Here is a 26,398-nt window from a genome sequence, read left to right on the forward strand (position 1 = left end):
TTACTTTGAGTTACAAAGAAGAAACGTACAGTTCAAGAGGATGTGATCTTCATTCCCAACCACAGTGCTAGCTACATCAGAGTACCTGTCCTGAAAACATGACAAGGTTACGCTTTGCCACCTAAAGAATCCTGACATTAATCAGCTGAACAAACCTTCCATCCCATTGTGTTAGAATTACAGGATCGTTTGAAGATGTTGTGAAAATCTATTTCCTTTGGGAACGTTAGCACTCATCTAAACCTCCTCGATTTCCTGGTTTCTCCATTACTTGTAAAACAAATTAATGACATTTAAAAAGCTGTTCAACAAGGATCACAACGGCATACTGGGACATATTATCCTCACAGCAGGTCTTCCTTTATTGCTGTATAGTTCCCTCGGTGTGATGTCAGCACAACTTATAGAAGTTTTCAGTTGCAGATTAATTATCAGGGTTACTTTTTATTTATTACTTTTTGCCAGAACCTGTTGACAGGACCTTGCTTTGTACATCACTATTTGGACAAACGTTTTGGGACACATTTCTTAATTATTGAAATCAGAGGTTGGGCCCCTTACTTCCAGTAAAAGAAAATCTTAATGCTTCAGCATATCAAGACATTTTGGACAACCCTCTGCTTCTTGTGGGAACAGTTTGGGGAAGACCCCTTTCTAGTCCAGCATGACTGAGCCCCAGCGCACAAAGCAAGGTCCGTAAATACATGGTTGGAGGAGTTTGGTGTGGGAGAACCTGACCGGCTGCACATAGCCCTGACCTCAACCCCATCGAACATCTTTCGGAGATTGGGATCCAGGCCTTGTGGTCTAACATTAGTGCCTGACCTCACAAATGATCTACTGGATGAATGGGTGAAAAATCCTACAGAAACACTTCACAATCTAGTGGAAATCCTTCCCAGAAGAGTGGAAGCTGTTATAGCTACAAAGGGGGTCCAACTTCATATTAATGTCTCTGTATTGAGAATACAAGGTCATAGAAGTCCCTGTTGGTGTAATGGTCAGGTGTCCTAATACTTTTGTCCATATAGTGTAGATAATGTTTTCCTAGTGCACTGCAGAACATGAAACATTAGTGAACATTTAAAAAAAGGCTCACAAATATCTTTGTGCACATAGTTTTTTAAAATTAATACAAAATTGGTCCTCAAGTATTCCCAGCAGGCTCCAGGATCCCCTCAAATGGTGACAGGCGGATCTGCTGTGAATAAATAAACAGTGGTTGATCCACCTGGGTGATGTCTGGAGTTCCTCAAAGCCTGCATTGTACATTCTGGAAGAGCTTACCTGCTCGTTGATGATGGTCACTGCCTTTCGTTGTTGAGCACGGACTCTTGTTTTTCTCCTTAAAGCTGCTCTGTTCTAAAAGTTAAACAAAAACACATTTTCCAATTAGATGCTTTCAGGAAAAAAAAATGCCTACCCAACATAGAATGCAGAGCTGTGGGTATCATGAATCCGCTTTGATTAATCTGCTAATTCTAGGTAAAATATTCAATTTTTCAAGGGCACAATTAATATTTTTCACTGTGCTGCCCGCTGCAGGGTTTTACCTTCAGTTCCCTTGTAATTCGTTGAGCAGTTAAGAGACCCTTCAGGCTGATAGATGACGTAGGCTGCTTTGCATCACTTTGCTGAGGTTTTACAGGCATTCCTTTTGTACCTGCGGACTTAAAGGAGGAGAGTTTATGGTTTATCCGGCTATGGCGGGTGGTCTGCATGGATCATGGCTTGGGGTACTTTGACGTAGTTTCCGGCTAAGGAATACATAGACATAAAGTGTGACGGAATCCTGGTATTCCCTTTTCTGTCACTTTAGATCTACAGGTCATGGTTCTGGTGGCACGCAGGGCACTGTGTAGCTATGATTTAGTTACACGCAGACAATATGCCATTGATATTACATGACATGGCCACAATGTCATGTATCCATTGTAGAGTTTTGAGTGTGTATTGTTCAGCACTGATTGTGTGACATGTAGCCATTGTGTAGGTCTGATTATGTGATCTGTGCATTGGGCAGACAGAATGGGCTGCGTGTGTTACTCCAGCTCCCAGTATGGTCAGCCAGCCGAAAGGGTATGCCCAGCAGCTGCAATAACAGACGTCGTCCATTCCAGCTTCAAAACAACAACCAGATATATTTTGGGAACCAACCACCAGTTCATTTACTGGTGTGTTCATGTGTTCCTTCTTTATTGAGACACTCCAGCCATCAGATGCCCTTTAAAGCATATGATAGTTGAGGGGTCCCTTCAAATTTCCCCGTGGTCCTTTTGCACATGCATCCGTCCATCGGCTAGTTGGCTTGCAGTAGACATGTTCAGCCAAACAGATCTCCTGCCATGTGGTTTACTCACCGCCAGCCGGCTCCAGCTCTGCACCCCAATGTGTGCATGCGCAGAAAGTGCTCCCATTAATGTCAGCCTCGGACCAAGTAGGAGGCATTACACTGCAGCCATGGAGCTGCAGCTTCTGCTAAGGTCAGTGCTTTATTTATTAATTTAACAGAAAGCATATTACAGTATACTACAGTATACTATATGCGTTCTTCAGTGGCGAGGTTGCATTGGACACTGGAGTATCCATTTAATACAATGAGAGGATAACAAAAGTTTAGTTTTATTGAAATTAGGTGGACTTATCACAATCGCATGTTTTATTCAGTGTAACTAGCATATCTAACTAACCTCTCGACCAACAATAGAGCAGAAATAAGATAACGGGGAGGAATAATCATGTAGATCCTGAGAACAAGAATAACATGAAGGGTTTTGGAAGTAACAAGAAACAGATCTGCATTAACTGATTGAGCAGCAACGAAACAGATTTGTAATTATTGGTTTATACCCGCTGCAGCTTATTTAACTTATTTCTGCATTGTTAGAAGATGCAGAAATAGCAGCTAATGTGGCAATGCATCACCGTGTCAGCTGTTAATATTTCATCACATCATGCGAAGGCAGTTATCATTTTATCAGAGATACTGTATAACGCTTTGCTTATGTTACATATGTTACATGTTTATATGTAACATGTAATCATAATATGTATTGATAACTCCGCTTATAACACAAAAAGAAAGCAGAGTGCCCATTAAACATAACAATAAAGCACATTGCCAAGTCTACCCCAGAAATAACAGCTTAAAGAAGAATCAAGAGCTTTCAAGACCGTACAGGTCTCTTATTTTACCATAACATAAGAAAAAATAGATCCCTTAATTTATGAAAGTTGGTTGAATAAGAAATATCACCAAGGCAAGAATGGAGATGACAGAGTGACTCTGGCACTTTAAGGCCAGCGGCCGCCTGGTCTGAACATGAAGCATATTCATCAAAATGAAACTTCCCCAATTCTTGTTCAAAGTTCCGTCCTATTATTTATATCTGGGATAACTCCTTGAAATATAAAAATTGGAGTAGACCCTGTTTTACCTGGGTAAGTATATAATGACTTTTAAATCTTGTGCTATTCTAGGATCATCATCTTCCAGCTAGTGACTGGGTCATTATAATGACATCATATAGTCTTCAACATACAACCATTCAATGCTTAGTAAATATAACCAGACACAAGAAAGTTCCAGCATTAATCAGTATTCCATTGGGTCACTGTATGGCCAAGCGGTGCCGTTGGTCCGCCATTCATATAGATACTATATATATATATATATATATATATATATATATATACCACTGATATAATCTGGAGTGGATGTTGGATTCTCTCTTGTTTTTTTTAGAAAATATAATATTAGCAACTTACATCTTTTGCTTTTGCGGTGTCACGATCTCTGATTGTCGCTCGGAAAGTTACTTGTGAAAGCTTGACATCTCCAAGTTTCCTGCTGTGATCCATTGTCTGCCTGTTCATCGAGTGGATCTCTCTCTAAACAACAAGATACCGAAATCCTTCAGATGATATTCTAGTCAACCCTGGTAAAAGAAGAACTAAAAATAGTAAATTCTACCTATGTCATAAAATTCTAAATATTGCATATTTACGAGGTAGAGGTTGTCTGATTTAAGGGAGAATCAAATAAAAAGAAATAAATCTAAGATTATCCTTAGCAGAAGAATATTTTTTATGTTGTCTTTCTCCAGTGTTTGGTAAATCTGGCTCTTACATATGGATCCCTGGAACCCGTGGAGATCTTCCGTTCTCTCCGTGACTCTCTCGTGTCCTGTGTGCGCGGGCAGATCCAGCCTAACCGTGAGACCGCAAAGCGTGAAGTGTTTGCACACAGGCTTCCAACACTCCGGCTAGCTATTTATTAGACCTTTTCTGTTTACTTTGTTCTTCTGAAGACTCTGTAAACATAACAACCGAACAGGCGTGTGCTACTTACTGAGAAAAAAAAACCTCGTGCCCACATGTTCCATTATATTCCTGGAATATTTAAATGAGGTTCCCAGATCACGGGCTGGAATCTGATGCAGTTCGAGCTGTACGAGGTCATGTTAAAGTTCTACCATATCTCCATGATGGTTTGTAACATTGTGGGGATTGCTGGAACCTATAGAGTCCAGATACACAGCTATCTCACAAGCCTCCTCTGTCTCTACCATAGAGTCTGGTCTCGGATGGACGGTGGGATGTCCAGCAAGCCTAGTATGAAATTAATAAAGAAAGGAAAAACTCAAGAGACGACAAAAGAGAACAGACAAATCGTGAAAATAGATGTAGTTAAGAGATGAAAAACCAGAGATATTTTTTATTTTATTTTTGGTCGCTAGTTTTCTTAACTTGAACCTGTCTGCATGGCTGGCAGCAAAAACAATCATAACAGACTATTGTATTCCTCCCCAGGAGGTCCGCTGAGGCAGAATTATTGTAGAAGTTGTTCTACCAGTCCAGCCATAAATCCCATAAAATATATCTTGGAACCAACTTAAAATATGAAGCCCAAAGCAATGAGTCACATATAGAGCCGTGTCAGGGTTTGGACTGGGAATAGAAGCCCCAGAGCACCGGATGAAATAAGATGAAGAAAGTAGTGGGTTTTTTTATATTAAATAGCTATATTTTCACCCCAATAGGAATTGTTATGCCTACAATTAACAGCAGCTCACTGCGTGCTGTCTGGTTCAGCTTTGGTTCATCATCATTAACGTCAAAGGACACGTTGATCCAGTAACTTCAACTACACCAATGTTACTAATTGCTCAACGTGGATTGTCTTCACTGGCAGGGTGCCGATGAGTTATTATCCACAATCCTCCTATTGTTTCTCTCTGAAGTTAAAGGTGTTGTTCCACTTAGACAAAACATTAATTGCACTTTTTAGCATGCTAAGCAAATAAACCCAAATGGATCGGTCATTTTATTCTTTCTTCTGCACGTTTAATTGCATAAAACAACAAAGACATTTTTAGGAAGGCCTTTTTTCAGTTTATTTGCCAAAAGCCTATCAGTGTCTGTATTTCCTTGGCAATTTAATGTTGATATACAAAATTATGAATGGGGCATATTTTAGAGGATTAAAGAATTATTTCTGGGAAGGGTGTGGGGATTTTGTAGTGCTGGGGATAAGATTTCTAATGCTGCATTTAGTTACAAAAGTGTTCAATTCACACTGAGAACCGAACAGTATCTTTAATTATGAGAATAATGGATCTACAGTAGTGTTCGATTGCCTGGTAGACTTGTTCTTTGTTATTTCGATGACTGATTCACTTTACATCATGAGCCAAGGAAATGCACTTTTTAGACACTGGTTGTGTATAACTTGTATATAACAACCCTCTTCTTGCTCAGTGTTTGTTTCTGTTTGGTGGAAACTTGATGAGATAAAATTTGTTTCTATGTGTATTATATTTCCCATATAATGTAACTTGTAGAACCAGTTCTCAGTTTCTGATGCGTATTGCACAAATAGAATGATTGACACAAAATACAATCCTTATCTGAACTCAATGATAACAAACCTTTTGCACAATACCCTGTATATCACTCCAAACCCATTACTAGATAGCATACAACAAGATGCCAAGGATACCTCTTACTCAAAACCCATTACTAGATAGCATTCAACAAGATGCCAAGGATACCACTTACCTGTTAATCCAAACCTATCACTAAATAGCATTCAACAAGATGCCAAGGATACCTCTTGGTTTTATCCAATAAAAACACACATGTAAGGAAATGTTCAGCTGGGAGACTTTGTGTCTTCCTGGCAGCCACTGAGATGTTCAAAGACCACAACGTTGGACTAGAACCGTTCAATGCACCAATTAGACACCAAGTTGCATTGTGACTTCTTCTGTAACCGCTGTAACAAGACTGCCCATATTATTTCAGGATGGTAGAAGTGAGGCCAAGAAACACAACGAAATGCGGCCATCGTCCCAGAATGGGGATCTGGCTCAATGGAGTCTGTCAAAAAGGGGATGTTGCTTATCACAGATACTGGGAAGAACCAATAGACATAATGGGACTGTTTGGTTTTTCTCCTTGTAAAATGGTTGTTTTTTGGAGCTTAAAGAGGAACTCTCATCCATGTTTATTAAAACACATGAAAATATTTTCAATATTTCTAAATAAACACAATGTTTTCCGGCAGCCATGTAATAGCCATTTGTATGTGTTGTAGATCTGTTATCTTAGCCTAATCTACTACACAAACACAGACTCATTATCATGCTGCTTTTAGTAAGCAATAGAATGCCTTATTATTAATCACCCAGCCAGACACTCTGACTAATAAAAGGCTACGGAGGAATGGACTTCATTTGCATTGCCATAAAGAATCAGCTCACTGTGGTGTCTGAGTAATGAACGTCACCCAAAGAATGTCCCATGACTGAGAAGAACGACAACCTCCAGGCGTGTAGATAAAATAATTTTATTGGAATAAATTAATTAAAACTGAGTTTCTGTGATGCTAAACTTTACTTATTTTTACATAATTTAGAAACCCACTGGCATGAAATTTATATATTTTTTTTTGTTTAACCTGCAAGGATGTCCAGGAAGGAGAAGACAAACAAGCAACATACAGCACAAAATGTTAATAATTTAGGCCCTGGTCATACAATCAATGAAAGGGACAGTTAGCGGCTATCAAATCAGAAACTAATCTAGTAATTATTCATGTAATTTAATTGTTAGTGGCAAGTCCGGGCACCGATCTGCAAGGCTGCAGACACTCCCCTGTTCTGGCCAGCCAGGTTTTTAGTGATATCCCATTCTAAGGCCAGCCAAGCTTTACTTTTGGTAAATTTATTTGTTTGTTCATTACTATACCCGATGAGGGAGTCAGAAAATTATTTTGATGGAGAGACTTCATTTAGTTACTTGGCTGTTTGGACATTTGGGGGGATCTTTGATTTTAGGAAGATAGAGGGTGCAAAAGGTGATCCCACTGGATGATACATTTAGATTTCTGTTTTGTACAATAACTTTTAGTATGGCACACCACCAGTAAATGGGTGCACGAGATGTGGCGTAGAGGTGCTTGGAGGCTTTAGGTTTCCTTCTCTATTTTCACTTGTGGGACATTATGCCTGACATCGGCTTCTAGAGCAGTGGTTCTCAACCCGTGTATCCTCAGGACCCACATTTGTCTTTGGTCATTAAGTCGCGACCCAAAAATAACCTCAGAAAAGATGAGGGAGGGGAAATCAGAGAAAAAACTTTATTCACTAGGAGCAGACAGCAACCACAAACCAATCAAGCAACTTGCTTTGCGGTCGGGGAGTAATACTAAAGTACATGCCGGACCGGAGGCTGCCTGATGGCCCTGATTGTTGCGGCCGCGGTCCTGACAGCCTGCTGCTCGCGGATTGCCGCTAGAATGTGTAAGGCAGCCCCAGGAAAGTGAAATTTTCCCGGTATGCCTCCAGTCCGGCCCTGACCCTCCGCGACCCACTGAAGACAGGGTCGCGACCGATGAGTTGAGAACCACTGTTCTAGAGGGATGTGCGGAGGTCTCATCACTTTAAGGGCGGAATTCTGAACAGAATCCGTTAGGAGCCAATTTTATTTTCACATAAGTCAGGAAATAAGTTATATAAAGTATTTAAAACTCTTTTGGCCGTAGAATCGATGTTTCATGACTTCCTGGTTGTTCTATACCCTAAGTTACAGCAATACGGTCTCCCTTTAGAGCCATATACATTATCATGCATTGGCGGTAAACTTTCTTGAGGTTCCACATTTGTTTAGAGGAAAGCTAAAAATTGATGTGGGAATCCAGTGGTTTTCTACCTAGAACTTTAGACGGCCCTAACCCCTAATCCGATTATGGGTTATTTTATTTGCCCTGGCTGGGTAGTGTGAATTCATACTCCGTGTGATTTTACACAGATGGACTGAATGAGACTTTGTAAATCAGAGGATATCCGATACACATCGGGGCACCAAGGGTGGGGAACAACATGAGATCAGTTTCCTATTTAGACAAGAGATGAATTATTTATTTCGCAGCAGCTCAGCCTCTCTGTCTCTTATCTGTACTGGAAGTTGTGAGCTGTGGATAAAGATTACGGTGTTACTGTTCCAAAATGCACAATATTCTCTGTAAGTTTATCTTGGTGATAACAGTGTTATGGAGAGAAGCCGTGATTCAGGCACGTAAAGGTAAGCACGGATTTTATTTGTGATTTCACTCTGTTTGCATTATTACTGAAATTATACAAATTCATCATTTTTGTATTTGAAGACAGTAAGTCTACTTGTTTTGAGTCCCTTACATGGGCTTTGGCTGCCAAAAAGGTTAAATTGAAAACATAGATGACTACCGATACTGTGAACTGTTAGTAAGGTCAACGATGTAACAAAAACTACGATAAGCTGATTGATGGCGGCCCCGTCCTCCCCACTTATACCATTAACAATTACCTAGATGTTTTCTGATGACTCAAAGAGTACCAGCTGTCTCCAAAGAGATCCTGGACTCTACTGAAGGTCACGCTGTGAACAGGCACATTAAGGGTGTAATTTAGAAATAGGAGCTTTAATGGGGCAGTTGGACAGCCAAAATGTAACAGAACAACGAGCCACTTCTGCAGGTCGAGCAGTGATGGTAGAGACTACCCCATATGGATTGTATTTGAGATGCCCCGACTTGAAAAAGTACCCAGTGCATGCTGGTACCACAAGTAGTCATCAAGTTCAGTGTTATGAATAGGCCAGACCTGGGGAACAAAACGCAGAGTTCCTTTGGGTGAAGGACACAGGACGCATCTTGGTCAATGAGACAATTCGTGCTGTACACGGTGTACTTTGTATGTACAGCCATCTATATCACATATATTTTAATTTTATGCACCCATGTTTTTATTTAGATGTACATAGTAAGGAGCTTTCTTTTCTTCCACATGTCACTTCTTATTTTTGGGGTAAAACATTACATTTTGCTTTCTTTCTTCCTGGTGTAGGTGTGAAATGTGGCGGAGTCCTCTCTTCTTCAGCTGGTAATGTCTCCAGCCCAAACTTCCCAGGGCAGTACCCACCACACACAGAGTGCTCTTGGCTCATTGTGGTCTCTGAAGGATCCACCGTCCAGCTCACGTTCCACTATTTCAGCCTTGAACTGCATGACTCTTGTGAATACGACTATGTCAAGATTTACAACGGGGCATCTAGGGATGAGGGAAATCTCCTGGGCCAATTCTGTGGCACCACTTTACCTCCACAGATCACATCTTCATGGCATGTTCTGTCTGTCCTTTTTCATTCAGACAGACATGTGGGCAGCACAGGATTTTACGCCACATATAAGAAAGGTAAGGTTGTATTTTAAAGATATTATTTTTAAAGATTTTTTTTTTTTTTAAAGTTGAAATAATATATCACAGTAAAGCTAGAATTCTCCTTTATGGGGATGAATAGATTGAAAACAGGGACTTTTTGGACACATTGTCTTGGCTAACTCATGCACAGGGAGAGATATACTAAGATCTGAAAGTTGGAAGGGTTAACTAGAAAAATCCCAGAAAGTAACAATTTGTAAGTATTTTTATTGTTTGGATACCTTGCAAAGCTCCACTTCTCACTACAATCTGGTACCTTGCAGATATCTGTGGAGGGGTCCTTACAAGCCTTTCTGGGGCAATTACAAGTCCTGATTATCCTGACAATTACCCAAACAATGCGGAATGTCACTGGCTAATCCGAGCAGCTCCGCACTCCAGGATTCGCCTCATCTTCACGGACTTCAGGATGGAAGATAATGAGGAGTGTAACTTTGATTATGTTGCCATCTTTGATGGTCCAGGTCTAGAGGACCACCAAACCAATCATTACTGTGGGACCACAAAGCCCCCAGACACCACTTCGTCTTCCAATGAGCTGCTGGTGGTATTCAAATCAGATTTCAACATTGGAGCACAAGGCTTCAAGGCATATTTCTCATCTGGTATGGCTATCAGAGTCAAAGGGTCTTCTGTGAACACACATAGAATGTCTACAGGTCCTCAGGTGTAAATAGATCCTAAAGAAGGCTAAGCTTTTGAAACATTGCATGTGTCAGGGGCTTTTATGGTTCTGGGTAAGAATGCAGTATTGATGGAGTCTTGTACTGAATTTGTATGTTTTTCCCTTCCAAAGAGGTTATAACTAAATAATTTAAGATAAGCAGTGAATATGAATATATTTCTTTATCTTTTAGAACGCATTAACTTTTCATGAAATATTATTCTGTATATATATATAGAGAGAGAGAGAGCTAAAATTTGTATCTAAAGTTTTCTGTATCCAGCTTTAGACCCACACTGCCTAACTTCCAAAAAATATCTATCTACGATATATATATATATATATATATATATATATATCTGTATATTAAATATATATATAATAGACTCTATGTATTGATTATAAATTATATCAATCCACAAAAGTACAATTATTATAATCCTATGATTCTTTGGGATCTAATAGAACAGATACCTTGCTTTTTCACAATGTCCATTGATCTTTGTGTTCACATGTAAAATAACACTGGGCAAGAGCAATAACAAGCCTTGGATGTACATTTGATTAAATACCCCATATGGATATCAGCAGGCCTTGTTGTGCACAATAATGTCCATGTGAAGACACTTTGAACCCCTGCACAGGACTGTCTAAACCAAAGTGCTGCTTTACAACATTAGATTCCGGATTATAAAAGCATCATTTCTGCAGCCGTCTATGAAAAACCTGGTCTAACTATTCTTTTCTGGTCCACATTTGGCTTTCATAGTTAGTCCCGGGGTAAATGAGGCTTAGCAGTAAAGTTGCCCTTCTACACCTTTGAATTCCTACTAGCATAGAACACCTGCCTTGTCCTATAGCTGTACTTCTGTTCATGTTACGGAGTACATAACTTGATAATTCTTGGATTGTTTCTCTTGGGGTGAACTCAAGCCAACTCAGCACTTAGTAAACAGAGCCCTATATGCAGAGCCAGATTAACGCTTCATGGGACCATAGAGAAGGTACCACGTTAGGGCCCTCTCTCCCAAAACATACAGGGCATTTAATCCGGCTACCCCACAAGCACCTTGGGTCCTTGACAGGTATAGCTTATGACAGGTTATGGCAGGTTATAGGTTATATGGTTATAGGTTATGACAGGTATAGCTTCTGTATTATCTGGTTCTCCCCATATGATAGACTCCTAGAAAGAGGAGGATCCACGCGTTATCATAATATTGAGTGATACCCAGTTTCCAGGGTCTAGCCCTGGAGAGGGGGAAAGTTTCTAGAGTTCATGCTTTCTGTATCTCTCCCCTAGGGGAATGCCAAGAAGTATTCACAGCTGTGAAGGGTAATATAACCAGTCCACGTTATCCAGAACTGTATCCCAACAATATTCATTGTCATTGGAACATTCAGTTGCCACCGGGGTTCCGCATCAAAATCTTCTTCCATGAGATGGATCTGGAAGAGAGAAGCAGCCTGACCGATAAGTGCGACTATGACCACCTGTCTGTGTACGACGGGGATAGCGAGGGCAACAGACTGCTGGGAAGGTGGTGTGGCCATGACACCCCAACACCCCTTATATCAAGCAAGAATAAACTTCTCCTAGTACTCACAACAGACAGGGACACTGCCAGCAAGGGTTTCTCTGTATCCTACATTGGGGGTAAGTAACAGACCACTGAAAATCATGATTGTGTGTCAGTTCTACCAGTATACTATATACCGTACGCTGTGTGGTGGGGCTAATATTAGTGACCTCATCATTGTAACTACAGACTATTACATTATCATTAATGTATAAGGTGTCACCATATTCTGTAACACTGTATAATATATATTATGCAGCACTGGAAGCAGATCATTTGCCATATAACCGTCCGCGTGGTGCACAGAATCCGGAGTCAATGCGATCAACCCTTGCCATATTAAGCTGTGCTACCCCCTCGCATTCACAGAGACAGGTTTAAGATATTTTGCGCCCTTTGCAAAATCTTTAGAAAGACGAGTATCAGCAAAAAGAAGAGAATATCACATTCCAGGAGATGTTTTCAGCCTGCAATAGAAATGGCCGGGGAGGGCAAAGGGGCAGTTCATACGGGGTGATTCTACCCAATCCTCCATGCTTTTGCAAAGGGGGACATCATGTAAATTTAAAGGGATCACTCAGCTATCATACGATTTCTGGAGGGTCCCTTTAAACAGCCGTTTACTGCGGATAGGTACATGTCCCACTCAGATCCCTGGAACCGATCCCGGGATATTAAAACCTTAGACTTACGGAAATTATTCAGATGGGTGAGAGCAACTAAATAAGGAAGCGCAAAGTAGAGGAAATGTAATTTCTAGTGATTTACAATCCGCCAGTATTGACAGGAGTATACGGTTTCTCCGTGGCTTGCAATAATGCACATTTAGTAGCTGGGAAAAGCTCTTAATGGTTTTCTAATGTACTGGGTAGCAGAAGACATCCTCGTCTCCTATTGATTGACTAGAGGAATTACAGACTCAGCTTAATCTTATTTTTATTGCAACGTGATGTTTGGACCATGTTTAACCCTTTTGCAATGAACAGCTGTAAAGATCTTATAAGGTGCGGCTTAATTAGTAGACAATAAATAGCAAACGTGTTAAGCCCACCGTGAAGACGCGATCTGCCGCTGGAGCATATAGAGCGATGTCGGGCAGAGGACCATTGGGCATTTGCACGGTGTGCCAAATGACCAGTCCAGGCGTGGTCATTCATGGTAACCATAAGCACCTAGCCCATGAGAAACTTTGTTCAGGTTACCTGTATTCAAGCAGGGATATGACATGCTGGTCCGAAATGTGCTGAATGGGTGCAGATATCACCAAATCGGAAACAAGAACCCTAAGACTCTCAGACGACCGAACATTTTTTGAAAGGCACTCAATTGCAAGACTTTTTTAGAGCCGTTACTCTTCTAGAATTTTAACAATTTTATTATTACTACGCACACTTACCCCATCTCACGTTTACCATATGTGCCAGCTGCTTTCCTAACTGTGTAAATAATTCATTCTGATTCGATTATTTTCTCCCCCTCAGTTGTCCCAATAAATGTGACCTGCACCCGTACAGATTTCCATATCCTCGTTCCAAGCCAATCTGTGCCTCAGCTCGAGAGGAGTCACATCTACCTGGGGAACCCAAGCTGTGCCGCTCAGACATCAGGCAATAATTACAAAATCCACGCTAGATTTGATACATGCGGAACACAGCCTCAGGTAATATCTTTCAAACAACCAGGGAAATATGGTTCTAGAGATGTGGATTCAGAAATGTCAAGAGCTGCCATAAACAGAGGTGGGATATAACAAAAATACATATAACAGATATGTCATATCTATGACAAAATATAGGAACTTTCCAAAATTCATTGTGGTGATTTTACTCTGGATCCCCGGAGATCAAAGTGGTCACTAATAGTCTAATCATAACCCTAACGGAAAAATGAATATGGACAAGCCATTGTTGGCTAATTGTTTTTGTCTTCTCGACGTAGCGTGAACATCCTAGCAGCCTGTACTTTAATATGAAATAAAACCAACCACTTCATGCTTAATATTTAAGGAAAGGGAATATTAAATGACCAAGTTGTCTGTCATGAAATCTAATATCTCCCCATAAACTGTGCTTTGCTCGTAGAAGCGGAATAACACCTCTGTGATTGTGAGCGTCCTCTATGTGGACTTCTCCATGGGTGCCAATGAGGATGTCCATGAGTACGAGGTGCAGTGCGAACCAAAAGGGAAGGAAGCCTCCGTGCATCTCCTGTACAGATTGGATCCATCCCGACTTAAAGGATTGCAGGAAGACCCCGCGGACCCTCAGCTTCCAGAAGCAGAATCTTCTGAGAGCAGCGACCGTGTGCAGGACAGCAGCGACGTGGTGTTCATCAGTATATGCATCTTAGCTGGAGTTCTCATGCTCATAGCAGTGGTTGGACTTGTGTTACTTTGACAAAAGACCTCTTGATTGCAGGTTGCTAATAAAGTGGTAACCGATACTACTTCATTTCTAATAACAGATGACGTGGTTAATCAATTGGGAAGAAACTCATCATTCATGTAATTAATGCAAATTAAACTACAACTAGTTAACAAATGCTTTAGAAACATATAAAGGCTAATTTGCAGATTTTATTTTTTTAACATATTTATGAGGGACTGTATCTTGTTATCTTCTAACAACCTGTGCTGCACTTTATTCTGTTAATTGATCCCTTGTAAGAAAAAAAATATGCAGTAATTTTGTATGGAGGGGTACGAAATATTGGCACAAGTGGGTCCATCCGGGTGGCCCACACAACACTGGGATAGGGAGCGATGCCGTCAAGGCTGGCAGACACTCTACGACCACACGGGGTGATGTATTATGGTAGAGCCAGAAAAAACTTAATTTCTAGCTTTTCTGACATTTCTGAAACATCTTACATTACATTATTGCACAATCCGGAAATGCTTAACTGGAGGAGACAAAACTATAACAGTTGCTTTACAGATATCAACATCTGATTTCATATAAAATGTCTGAAATATCACATTGTATGCCAGATATTAGCAAAGAAAACACAAAAACATTCAAAGGTTCAGCTTCAAGCACCCATTCCCTTAGTCATGTTGCTACATGGCCCTTTGGATTTGAGGCTCTGTGCATTCAGTGTGTCGTAAAGCTGTAGAAATATGGCTTGAATTCTCGTACTTGACTTCTGTATAATACCGTCTTCCAGTACTTTTACAAACTGTCCTGCCAAAACATGCCTCATTTATTAACAGTAAAAGTGGCAGCTTTACACGGTGTCTGATTGATTCCTCTTTGTGCTCAAATGTATTTTAATACGTCCATTATACGGTACCAGTGAAGTGTGTCTTATAGCACATTTCTAAGTGATGTGGGTGTTCAAGCAATTCTTTGGTCTCCATCAACATGACAGAGCATGTACTGGGATCAGTTAACTGTTATTGAACCGGAATCTTTATAACCAAATCTGATGTGCCTTTCAATTGTCATTTTGTTTTTACATTCCAGGGATTAAATATATTTAAATACCACGCCATAGGTTTTCTTGACAAAGTCATGTGCTTTTCTAACACATCTATTGTGTTCTCTTAATGTAGGTTATAAATAAACGTGTTATCTCCTTTAAGCATCAGAGGAAGGGGTAGGGGACAATTTCAGCGTGGTCTGCCCTGATTTTACAATTCTTGGCCGCTATAAGAAACTTTTTTGTGTGCAGTTCCCCATAACACCACTAGGGCATCTAGCTTAATAAAGGACTCGGGTAAAAGTAACACTCACTGTATCCTTTATGTTCTTTTTTAGACATAGAATTTACTCCTTTTTGGCAAATGTGCATTTGCATCTTCATCTATAACATTATGTACAGACACATGTGACTTTGGACTGTGATTTGTAAGACAACGGACTATTCTACTGAGCTGACACTCCAGTTGGGTTATATTCCTTACTGGACGCATATCGGGACATTGATTTGTGGACATAAGAAATGTTTTCTATTGTTACAGTTACTTGTTTTAATTTGTATATGCAATACAGTGTTTGATGCAATAAAGATATACATTTTGATCTCTACGGAATAGAAAACATGTAGATATTTTCTATTTTTTGAACCTGCACGAGCGCTGACACAGAACTGCTGAGTTTTACTTTCAGTATATTTATATAGTTGATGTAGGGTTATAATTATATATTTTTTTTGATAAAGGAGATACCTTGCCGAAATGTTGAAGGTTGATTATCACACAGAGGTCTTGGCTCACTTTGCTCTTTTGGCTGCTATTTGGGTTTTTATACTGTCTATTAACATTGTTTTTTTATATTATGCTTCATATATTGGAGTGCAGATCTATTTAATTGATAGTTAAGCCAATATTATTACCATTGATGATGCTAAATTAAAAACAAATAATGCAGGTAAACAATATAGAATACAAAATATTAACAAGTAAAAATCTTTACTCAAAAATAAAGTGTTTATTACATTAGCCTATTTTGTGAGGACCGTCATATCTGTCTATCTGGGTTCTGGTACTAACCGGCTAATGAATCTCAGAGCTCAGCAAGTACAACGTGATGAAGAAGATTGGGTAGCAGCCACAAACATAACATTGAAATCAGTTCTTAAAAGACAATATTTAAAAAAAAAACAAAAAACAAAGTACAATCATCATTAGCAAATTGCACATTTGCCATTTGTCTTAAAAACCTAAGATCAGCTCAAGTTCAAATGTCCTACACATAGGTGTTAAGTATATGGTGTTCTCACACTCCATTTAATAGTTTCTTCCGTGGTGTATTTCCTAGGAATGCTCCATTCCGCCCAGAACTTGATCAACCGAAGGAAAACTGGGAATCCTCCCAAGGCAACTGCACAGTTACAGTCCTGCCAAGTTGTTAGATTCAGATTACAAATCATAATGCAGTTTCTGAACTTGGGGTACTGATCAGCCCCTCTGTTTGGGACACTTGTCTGGGTTAATTTTCCTTTCATTTTGTATATAGGACTGTAATTTCTTTTTTGCCATTTATGTTCCCTAAGTGGTGCTTTTGCCAATGGGTGTAAACACGTGTTATTTCTTATGACTTCGCACAAGCTCTTCGACTGGCGTAGCTCCATCCCTGACATTTGATCGAACCTCAGGCTTGTGCTTCAGAGCAAACACAAGTGTGCGAACCGTCCTCCGATAATGCACGTTTATCAGACGGGAGCTCTGGTAAAAAACTTCACGTTCGATACATTCAACCAAGGAGTCATCTGCCTAGGGATAAAAACAGATAATGAATTGGTATAGTTGGTATACTTGGGGTATTGTAAAACACATCGGACAATTACAAGCAGATATTTACCATGCAAACACTCCATGGACAATAAATACGACTATATAAAAGTTTACTTATAAAATAGAAAAAGCACCAAGTCTTTAGTAAATTGGCAAGAATTGGATCATTTACTTCCATTAATATCACACTTGGTTTAGGTAGCATCTAGGCAATATATACACTTCAGGCAAGTGACCCCAAACTTGTGAATGGTAGCGTATATAGAATGTTTTCAGACATGAAGAACATCTGATTTTTCATTTTGCTTGTGGTACAGTTTCTATATTACTTTTCCTGAGATAGTTCTGTTTAGTATAGTATAAAAGTGTTGCTGGTTATTGGCATAATCCGTTATTCCATTTCAGAACATACAGTACAAACCACAGACCTCCACAAGCAATGCCTCGGCCAGCAGACGCCTGGCATTGAGACGTAGTTTCTCTGTTGCTGCATCACTCCTCACTTCTATGTTTGGTTTGCAGCGCTTCTCCTTTATAAATGTATCCCACTGGGTATGAACTTCTCGTGCTAGGTCTGACACCTCTCCGTCACTGTGTTTTTGGAGGTTTTCCACTGCCTCACCTGGGAATAAGTAATAGAGCCTTTAAGGCACAGTAAAAATGCACAAGTCCTAAAACCATGAACATCTAATTTCCAACCCATGCCCCCCCCCAAAAAATACACAGCAAGGTTGTGTTTCTTTGCTATATCATTTATTAATCATCATCGAAGCACACGAGGAGGCTGAGATGTCACTATAATGGGCTTAAAGATTTTTAGACGAGAAATATTAAAGTTCTTTTCAAAAACACATTATATATGTAGTATACTGTATACACTGTTTATTTAACGCTGCAAAACTAAATTAAAAGGGCTTTTCAAGAAATGAAGAGTAGATAGAAAGACACATGGTTGTCCATCACGCTTGTTCTAACATTTGGCATTTCTGCCTTTCCCATGTCCGCTACCCCTACCAGGATACACAGGATTTGCAGTACCAATTTTTGTTGATCTGATCACTTCTTCAGATGGAATTTTCTTCTGAAGTTCTTGCAGTGTTCTCAGCAGCTTTTTACTTGTCTGATTGGGAAGCTCCAGGATACATTTCCATCTCATTATATCTTCCAGAACCACAACCCTCTTTAAAGAAACAAAATAAATTAAAGTGTCCTCTTATGCAATAGTGTAACACAAACTCATACTCCATACATCTTGGGTGTGCAGATCAGGATACCTGTGATGGAGTAGTGGTGGCAAGAACAAAAGTGTGGCGGTCGCCTGCCCACCTTTCCCAAAGAGCCATCTTGCAGCACTCAGGTTCAGAGGGTCACAATGAGACCTCGTATGAGATGCAATTAATGTCTCTGCTGCGACAGCACAGACCTCCATTGGTTTAACGGCTCACTGGGCCAGTCAGGGTAGATCAGAGGATTTCTCCAGCTGGCCCACGATCCCTACTACCCACAAAAACAAGACATTGGGGCACCTACCCAGGACTTTTAAAACAGGTCTGAGTGATATCACTCTCGATAATTATATCAAAAGCTTCCTATACATCTCATTTCTGAACTAGTTTATTGTTACAGAATCTGCTGGTGCTCTCAATAAATCTTATGTAATGAACTGAAAGTTAAACGTGTTGATAAAGTTATGTATATTATTATATACATGTGAGATACGGATAGCGGGATCCTCTCAGTTAAAGTGAAAAATAGAAATCATCAACTGTCTGCAAAACAAACAAAAAAATGTATTCACCAAGACTGAATTTTAAATAGTTTGGCTCCGTCCCATCATGTCGCGTGTGAGATCACCATAGGGCATTAAATATAAATATATATGTAGTACATATTCACTAACATTACATCATCCTTGCAGACATTCCTCCATTCTTCCACATAGCCCTCCATTCTTCCACATAGCCCTCCATTCTTCCACATAGCCCTCCATTCTCTCCTCTCTTATGCATATTTGTAATTATTTATATTTGGGTGCATTCGTAAACATTTACCACGGCACTTTTTTTCCATTAGCTGATTTAATGGCCCTTTTGTAAAATTAAAAGGATTGTTCACCGGCCCTAAGTTTCTCTTACCTTCAGGGAATACAGAGTCGCCTGCCCCGCTGCCCGCTTCTCTTTACACGAAATTTTACCCCCTGGTTCTTGAAGCTTTGGGTTCCGTATAACGAACTTATCCATTTCCCTGCGCTGTATAAATGCGGAGACTGCAAAGCGTTTCCGTACTGAGGTACAGCGTATCGTTACAGGAGAGAAACCTAGCCGAGCACGGGACCGTCGCGCCGTGATGACGTAACCAAACACAAACTCCTGACTTTCTAAGCACAGCTGTTTTGGTAACACGCGCTTGGAGAAGGCAATAAGCCCCGCCCCCTGGCATTGCGGAAGTAGTTGAGAGTAGGAAGATGGCGCTCGTACGGGCTCTTTTGATTGTGACGGTGTGTGTTTATGCGAGCGCCGGGTCCTTGGAGTCCGCTCTGGGGGACAGTGCTTCATGTCATGGAGTTTGCGAAGGGACATACCCTCTGCACACATACCCTGAGGTGAGCCGTTAGCTGCCCTGAGTAGGCCTTAGGCCCACCCCTTCGGGTGCTATTTATGTTTTCCTTGTCAACACAATGGAGTGCTGTGTACTAAACGAATTAATCCGCAATTCGTCAATCCGCAATTCGTTAATTGACAGTTTGGAAGTTTAAATATAAACTTTAAGGGTTAAATTCACATTTGCTCATAATGATTCTGTAGAGCATCATATCATATAATATATCAACATCAATTGTAATATTTATTACATGGCTTGATGCCTCCTAGGCCCAAATAGACATGGCCGGTACGTGTTTCACTATTTTATATAGTTCTCAGGGACTTATCCCTTCACAGCTCCTAAATAGCTCTCGCCTATATGCACAACATTCAATATGAACTTATAGAAACACTCCTGTCTGTCTCTACTCTGACATTTAGTTATAGGCAGAAGACTAGTGAATGTAAGCCGCGTGCGCGGTCTGTCTCTACGCTTATCTGAGATTATCTTCCAGGTCAAATCCAAGATAATATGGCTGGTTTGCCCTCTAGAAGGGATCTTGTCTCTCTCTTTAATTTAAATGCGTTTTGTTTTATTGCTGTTCTTCTTTACATATGTCCGCTTGTCACTCATTACTCCGTGACATCTAGATTGACAGCCTTGATTTATATTTTCTAATCGTTTCCGTTCATCGCTTTGTGTGATGCTGATCTGGAATGTAATATTCTGCGCTCTCGTTGCAGGAGGAGGAACTTTTTGCCTGTCACAGGGGCTGTCGGCTCTTTACAATCTGTCAGTTTGTGGAGGATGGAGTTGACTTGAATAAAACGAGAACGGAGTGTGAATCAGGTGATTGTGTCACACTCATCACATACAGAAAACATTCAACGCTAGATACCCTCCCAGTGCTTTGATGTATATTCGAGCTCCATGATAAGTTAAATGATCCATAGTATACAGTTATCCTTAGCTGTGCGGAATTATTCCCAAAGTATAGTTACAAGCCATCTCTTTTAAAACGCCTGTATCTTCCAGCATTGTGAATCCACGTAATACGGGGTTTATACATAATATAGATTAAATGGCGCAGAAAGCGACTTCCTAACAATCAAATATATGCTCCAATATTTGTAAATATATTTAGTACCCCAAGAAGCCCTCCGTATAATCTGAGAACTGTTTCAGAACTTCCTTACTTTGCAACCTGATACCCAGACAGTGCTGGTAGAGAGATATATTTCATTGTTTGTTGAATACCGTGCCTTTTTAATTTCGATTATTTGATCTCTTTGTGTAATTTTAATATCAGTGATAAATTTGGCTTTAAACAAAGGTAGATGAAATATAGGAGCCAGGCAATTGGGGTTCCTAAAAATTGCCGCTGGTGCCTTATATTTAACATCGATCTCTATAGGTTCATATTTTTCTGCCTTTTCCCCCCTCTATCTGGCATCCACATTCGTTTGTTCAGCTGTGGCTTTAAACTTCCTAATCCTTTGCATACGTATACAGTCAGTGTAAAGCCGTCAGGAGGCATTGCTGTAGCAGACTCTACCAATGGTATTTAAACCTGTCCATAATGAATGTTACGTGACTAGAGCCTCCCTTTTTCTTGTTGTTCAAAATAAACATCGTACCTTAGTAATTTACATAAGGTAAGGCTTTGTGTGTTTAAAGATTGGTAAGCAAACAGTGCTAAGATAGTTATCTGAGTAACATTGGAAGCTATAAAACAATGGCTTCTGTTCTGTTCCTCCAGCTTGCATGGAAGCCTATCCTCAATCCAATGAGCAGTATGCCTGCAATCTGGGCTGCCAAAGCCAGATGCCTTTTGCAGAGAAGAAACAGAAAGAGGTAAGTTTGTTGCCCAATATAAAGTAATATTTTGCTTTTCTCATATAATAAAGGGAAGAACAAGCAGCAACTTCCCATATTTTGCAGCACTCGTTTCATTGTAAAGCACTGAATTCTTTAATAATCCCTTTGCAGCTGTCCGATATGATGCCTCGCATTCATCTACTCTTCCCGTTGACTCTGGTGAGAGCCTTCTGGAGTGACATGGTGGATTCTGCACAAGACTTTGTCACGTCCTCCTGGACCTTCTATGTGCAGGCGGATAACGGGCAGATTGTTGTAATCCAGGTATTGTTTATCGGGGTGGGATATTTTGTGTCGTTCTATAAATAGAGTGGCTCTGTAACAGGGTTTGCCTGTGTTCCACTAGTTAGATGGTAACATCTAAAAATATTTTTTAATCTGTTAAACAAGCTTGTGAGTCGGGCTCTCTCCACCTAATGTATCGGTTTGTCTTAGTCTGTCAATTCTCATCTTGTCAGACCCCTTGAATTTATGTATTGTATTAAGCGCTGCGTAAAATGTGGGCACTATATAAATAAAAGATAATAATAATAATAAATTAAAGTGAACGAATGCATCCAATCAATAGTGAAGATACTTCATCAAGTCCTCATTAGGTTAGTGACACCCAAGGGACTTCTCAAATATACATTTAATTTCCTTGGTTTTCACTTCATAAACATATAGTTTTGCTTTTGAACATTCTTTGTAAAATTTGTGTCTCAAAACTATGTTCTCTGATGTAGTAATTGTTAGCAGATGCATGTAGCCTGTGGACGTTCGGCTCTCTTTTAATGAGTGTTCCAATCCTTTCCTGGTTTTCCTAGCTAGAACTGTAAATACCATTTTCTCTGACATAACATGTATTTCACATAAATCAATTTTTTTTTCTCTATTTGGTTCTTTCAGTCTCCGCCTGAAGTTCAGCACATCCCACAACTGCAGCCAGGAAGCCCACCATTGACTGACATTATGATGGATAAAACACCATGTAAGATTTGTCATTTTACCCCTATTACAGTGATGTTATAGAATAGGGGGAAACCTCTTTGTATTTAACTCCTTCCTTCAGTACCTTGCCCGCAGGTGTAAACATTGTTCTTTTGACTTTGCAGCTGACCTTACACCAGATGGAGAAGGTCCTTGGAGCCACAGAGCAGGTTTTCTGGAGTTGGAGAGTAATGATGGCCTCATGAAATGCTTTTCTTTGTATGTCTCTGTGATAAAGACTGAACGTTTTTGTGTGTAAATATGTAATGCAATCAGGACTTTATTGATGACGGGAAACTTTATAAAATTAATCCAGGGCTTTTTTTCTTAAATGAATACTACCATCATTCATAATTGGGGCGGGGAGACGTATATTTTCTGCACTTTAGCAATTACAGCCATTATGGGGACCTGTTCCGTCCAATCACATCCATGCACTATTACACCCGAATTAGTGTTGCTTACCACTTTTTCCATTTCTTGTCTGCCCAGGAATTCAAACTGGCTTCTCACTGCCTCCCTGATACTTTCCGTCCTCGTGTTGCTTTGGATTTGTTGTGCAACGGTAGCTACAGCAGCTGATCAGTACATCCCTAATGAGGTAAGCACGTCAGAAATGGGATGATTTGGTTTTGATGAAAGGGTTGAAACGGCCTCTTTTCCATTGCAGCTTGAGCCGGGTTACCAAGTGACGGCTGCATCCCTCTATCATTTGTTTGGTGGGCAAATGCACAGTTTAGGGAGTTCTCATTGGCACAAAAACATTTAGATTTTATTAAAATAAAGTGCATGTGTGTGTGTATGTATGTATGTATATATATATATATATATATATATATATATATATATATACGATGTCAAAAAATAGAGTATTGCAGAGTATGCGGTGATACTTTTTTTAGTGGACTAACATAATATTAGAGGTGGAACCTCTATCATGTTGATTAGTATTGCTTCAGACCTGATGAAGGGAGGATAACTCTTGAAAGCTTGTCTTTTTAATATTATGTTAGTCCAATAAAAAAGGTATCACCGCATACTCTGCAATACTCTATTTTTTGACATCGTGTCTACTGGAATAATACGGCTTCACCCTTTTACATACATATATATATATATATATATATATATATATATATATGTATGTATGTATGTATGTATGTACGCACTCACATCAAATAGGTTATAAACTCTTATGACTGTAGTTAAAGCTACTTAAAAACACCTTTCTAAAATGACAAAATTGGAGTTTTAGTCACATTATATGGCCGTATTATGCCAAGTACTCCAATGTAGTTGGGTCCTAACGCTAAATACTGTTGCTTAATATATATATTAAAAACCAATTACTAGTGCTAGTAAATCTGCAAATACATAGATTAAACTATGTATTTTTGGGCCAAAAGCACACAAGCTCACCTGCCATGTTGACGCATGAGAGTCCGTATCTGTGATAAGAAATGGGGAAGAATTTATTTGCAGGATGCCCAGACTAAATTGAGGGGAATTGGGACACATAGTGTGCCTTGGCATGGCAGATGAGCAGGTGTGCCAACATTAAGCACTAAGGTCCGATGTAGGTTTGAGAGCTGGTAACTTTTTTTTCTTCTTTGACTGCTGTACCACTGTTACCTGCTTTCTGTGTCTTGTAGAAACTGAGTATCTATGGTGATCTGGAATACATCAATGAACAGAAGCTTTGCAAATACTCGCCGGCATCTATTGTGGTTCTCCGAGGAAAACCTGAGGAAAATGAAGAAGCGGGACCATTACCAGCCAAAGTAGATCTGTCACATTCATCCATATAAGTCAGGGAAATGGCAGCCTTCCCCCCCCCCTCTTGTCTTTAACGTCTTAAATTCTGAGGAGAGTCTGGATTTTCCTCTGTAAAGAAATAAAAAAGGAGCTGAAGATCACACCGTACTCTGAGAATCGATGTCCCTTGGATAGTGTAAACCTCTAGTCTTAGTCCGTTTTGTTCTGGTGTGGCTGTGGTTCGGATGATGCTTTGAGGTTAGAGATAATTATTTTCTATTATGGGTGCTTGAAATGTTTACCCTAATCTTAGGCCTTCCGGAAACTTCTTCCAGAACTGGACTGATCGGTAGTGTCGTTGCCGTGAATCTGCTTGTTATAAAGCCTAAAATGCTGCAGGTTAATATGACTGCCTGCGGTTTGTATTGCATTTAGTTTTTATCTTGGTGATGGGGCTAAGGCCAACTATTGGTGATGCACTTGAAGCAGAATAGCATACAGTAGTTAAACGAATTAATCATATACATTGTACAAGTGTTTTGTTTTTTTTGGTTATTAAAGAAATCTTTAATTACATTTAAATTCTGCTTCCTTTGCTGGTAAACTTGCACAGATGCTTTGCTTCTGTAGGCTTTTTTGACAAACATTTTAATGTATTAAAAGCAAATCATTTAAGCCTGCAACGGTAGTATTCATTTTTCGTTGGGTGAGAAGTATATATGTGGGTGCAATATTTTTTTTCATTTTTATCAGATTAAGCCCCTGTACGATTTATAATATCATTTTTTATAAAATGACAAGTTTTTATGGTAGAACATCATATTTCTGGCTGGTAAACATAAGTAATTTTAGTGGACAATAGAGGTGTAAGAGAGTTAATGTTTGGAAGATTACTGATGTTTAATTCCACAGATACACTTTAATAAAATGTTACTTATCAAAAATGTTTTTTTGTGTCCTGGATTTTTTGGGGAGATTCACAATTTACAAGAATTGCATACTGTGAACAAAAATCTGTGCATCAAACCCGGATCTATATAGACAAAAGTATGTGTGCGTGTGTGCAAGGCCAGTGCTGAACATTCAAATCCTAGTAATTAATATAAAAAGTCAGCAATTGCTTTTCTGTATTATAAGGCAAAAACATATCCGTGCATTAGTTTTGGGCTATTCCATTGTATGTAGGGGTACAAGACTCAACTGTGGCCATAAAGTGCTGCCGTATCCTCACTTAATGGTACGGTTACCAGAATTTATATATACAAAAAAATAACCTTGTATTAGACATCTTCTTGTTCTAAGGGTCTGTATGGTTATTACCAGTAGCCTATTCTGGCCTAGTGGGGGGGCTAGGCTCCCTGTGGTGCTACTGCTCAATTGGCTTGTTTAATGGGAGATCACTGATCTACCCAACCGGCCCCTAACCCTGTGCAGCTTGCCGGAGTATGGTTTAGACATGGGGAGCGCCTGAAGGTTAATATGCCCCTGATTATTATTTATTGAATTATATAGCGCCATCAAATTCCATAGCGCTGTACAATGGGTGGACAGGACATAACAAGTAGTATGAAACATAACAATTTGACTAACAGAGACAACAGATGAGGAGGTCCTGCTCAAACAAGCTTACATCCTACTCATTGATTGCTCCAATTACGGTACTTAAATTACAAAAAAAAAATGTTTCAATAAATGAATTTAGCGATGCTTAACCGTGTGTTACAAAGATTCAACATGAAATTCCACAATATACCTTTTAGGGAAAATTGGCTATAGTTTTACAGGGGAAGTCCAAAAACAAATATTTCCTTTGAGCATTAAATGCTGTTCTGTAATTAATGATGTAGATTAGCATTGAAGAAAACTGTTCAATTCCAGCAAACGTCTTTTATCTACAGGCCTGGACTTTTCCCTGCTCAAGCAACACTCAATGTCAGATAAACATTCAGTCTGCGTGTTTTTCCTGATGTAA

At 39.7% G+C, this 26,398-nt stretch overlaps 3 protein-coding genes across 4 annotated transcripts; 2 read left to right on the forward strand and 1 right to left on the reverse strand.

Annotated features, from left to right (window-relative positions):
- The first annotated feature begins 8,510 nt into the window (after window positions 1-8,510).
- On the forward strand, window positions 8,511-14,401 carry LOC149288463 (CUB domain-containing protein 2-like). The gene is made up of 6 exons (XM_089491646.1): window positions 8,511-8,586; window positions 9,387-9,734; window positions 10,025-10,366; window positions 11,729-12,082; window positions 13,487-13,665; window positions 14,087-14,401. The coding sequence occupies exons 1-6, from the start codon at window positions 8,511-8,513 to the stop codon at window positions 14,399-14,401; spliced, it is 1,614 nt and encodes a 537-aa protein (XP_089347772.1).
- A 2,630-nt stretch (window positions 14,402-17,031) lies between these two features.
- On the reverse strand, window positions 17,032-19,481 carry LOC149288464 (transcription elongation factor A N-terminal and central domain-containing protein 2-like). Of its 2 annotated transcripts, none has more exons than XM_089491798.1 (4): window positions 19,377-19,481; window positions 18,280-18,421; window positions 17,670-17,863; window positions 17,032-17,220 (listed from the first exon to the last, which is right to left on the reverse strand). In XM_089491798.1, exons 1-4 carry the CDS (start codon window positions 19,479-19,481, stop codon window positions 17,032-17,034), a joined length of 630 nt encoding a protein of 209 aa, XP_089347924.1. The 2 variants fall into 2 exon arrangements, with proteins under 2 accessions (XP_089347924.1, XP_089347925.1); XM_089491799.1 differs by having other exon boundaries at window positions 17,032-17,216; window positions 17,666-17,863.
- Window positions 19,482-19,705: 224 nt separating this feature from the next.
- Window positions 19,706-24,479, forward strand: LOC149288465 (transmembrane protein 59-like). The gene is made up of 8 exons (XM_089491647.1): window positions 19,706-19,843; window positions 20,568-20,673; window positions 21,584-21,678; window positions 21,814-21,966; window positions 22,591-22,672; window positions 22,797-22,890; window positions 23,164-23,272; window positions 24,324-24,479. The coding sequence occupies exons 1-8, from the start codon at window positions 19,706-19,708 to the stop codon at window positions 24,477-24,479; spliced, it is 933 nt and encodes a 310-aa protein (XP_089347773.1).
- Window positions 24,480-26,398: the final 1,919 nt, after the last annotated feature.

The sequence above is a fragment of the Sceloporus occidentalis genome, unplaced genomic scaffold (assembly GCF_023333645.1).
Source record: "Sceloporus occidentalis isolate IW3139 unplaced genomic scaffold, rSceOcc1.0.p SCAF_51, whole genome shotgun sequence".
NCBI classification, from domain to species: Eukaryota; Metazoa; Chordata; class Lepidosauria; order Squamata; family Phrynosomatidae; genus Sceloporus; species Sceloporus occidentalis.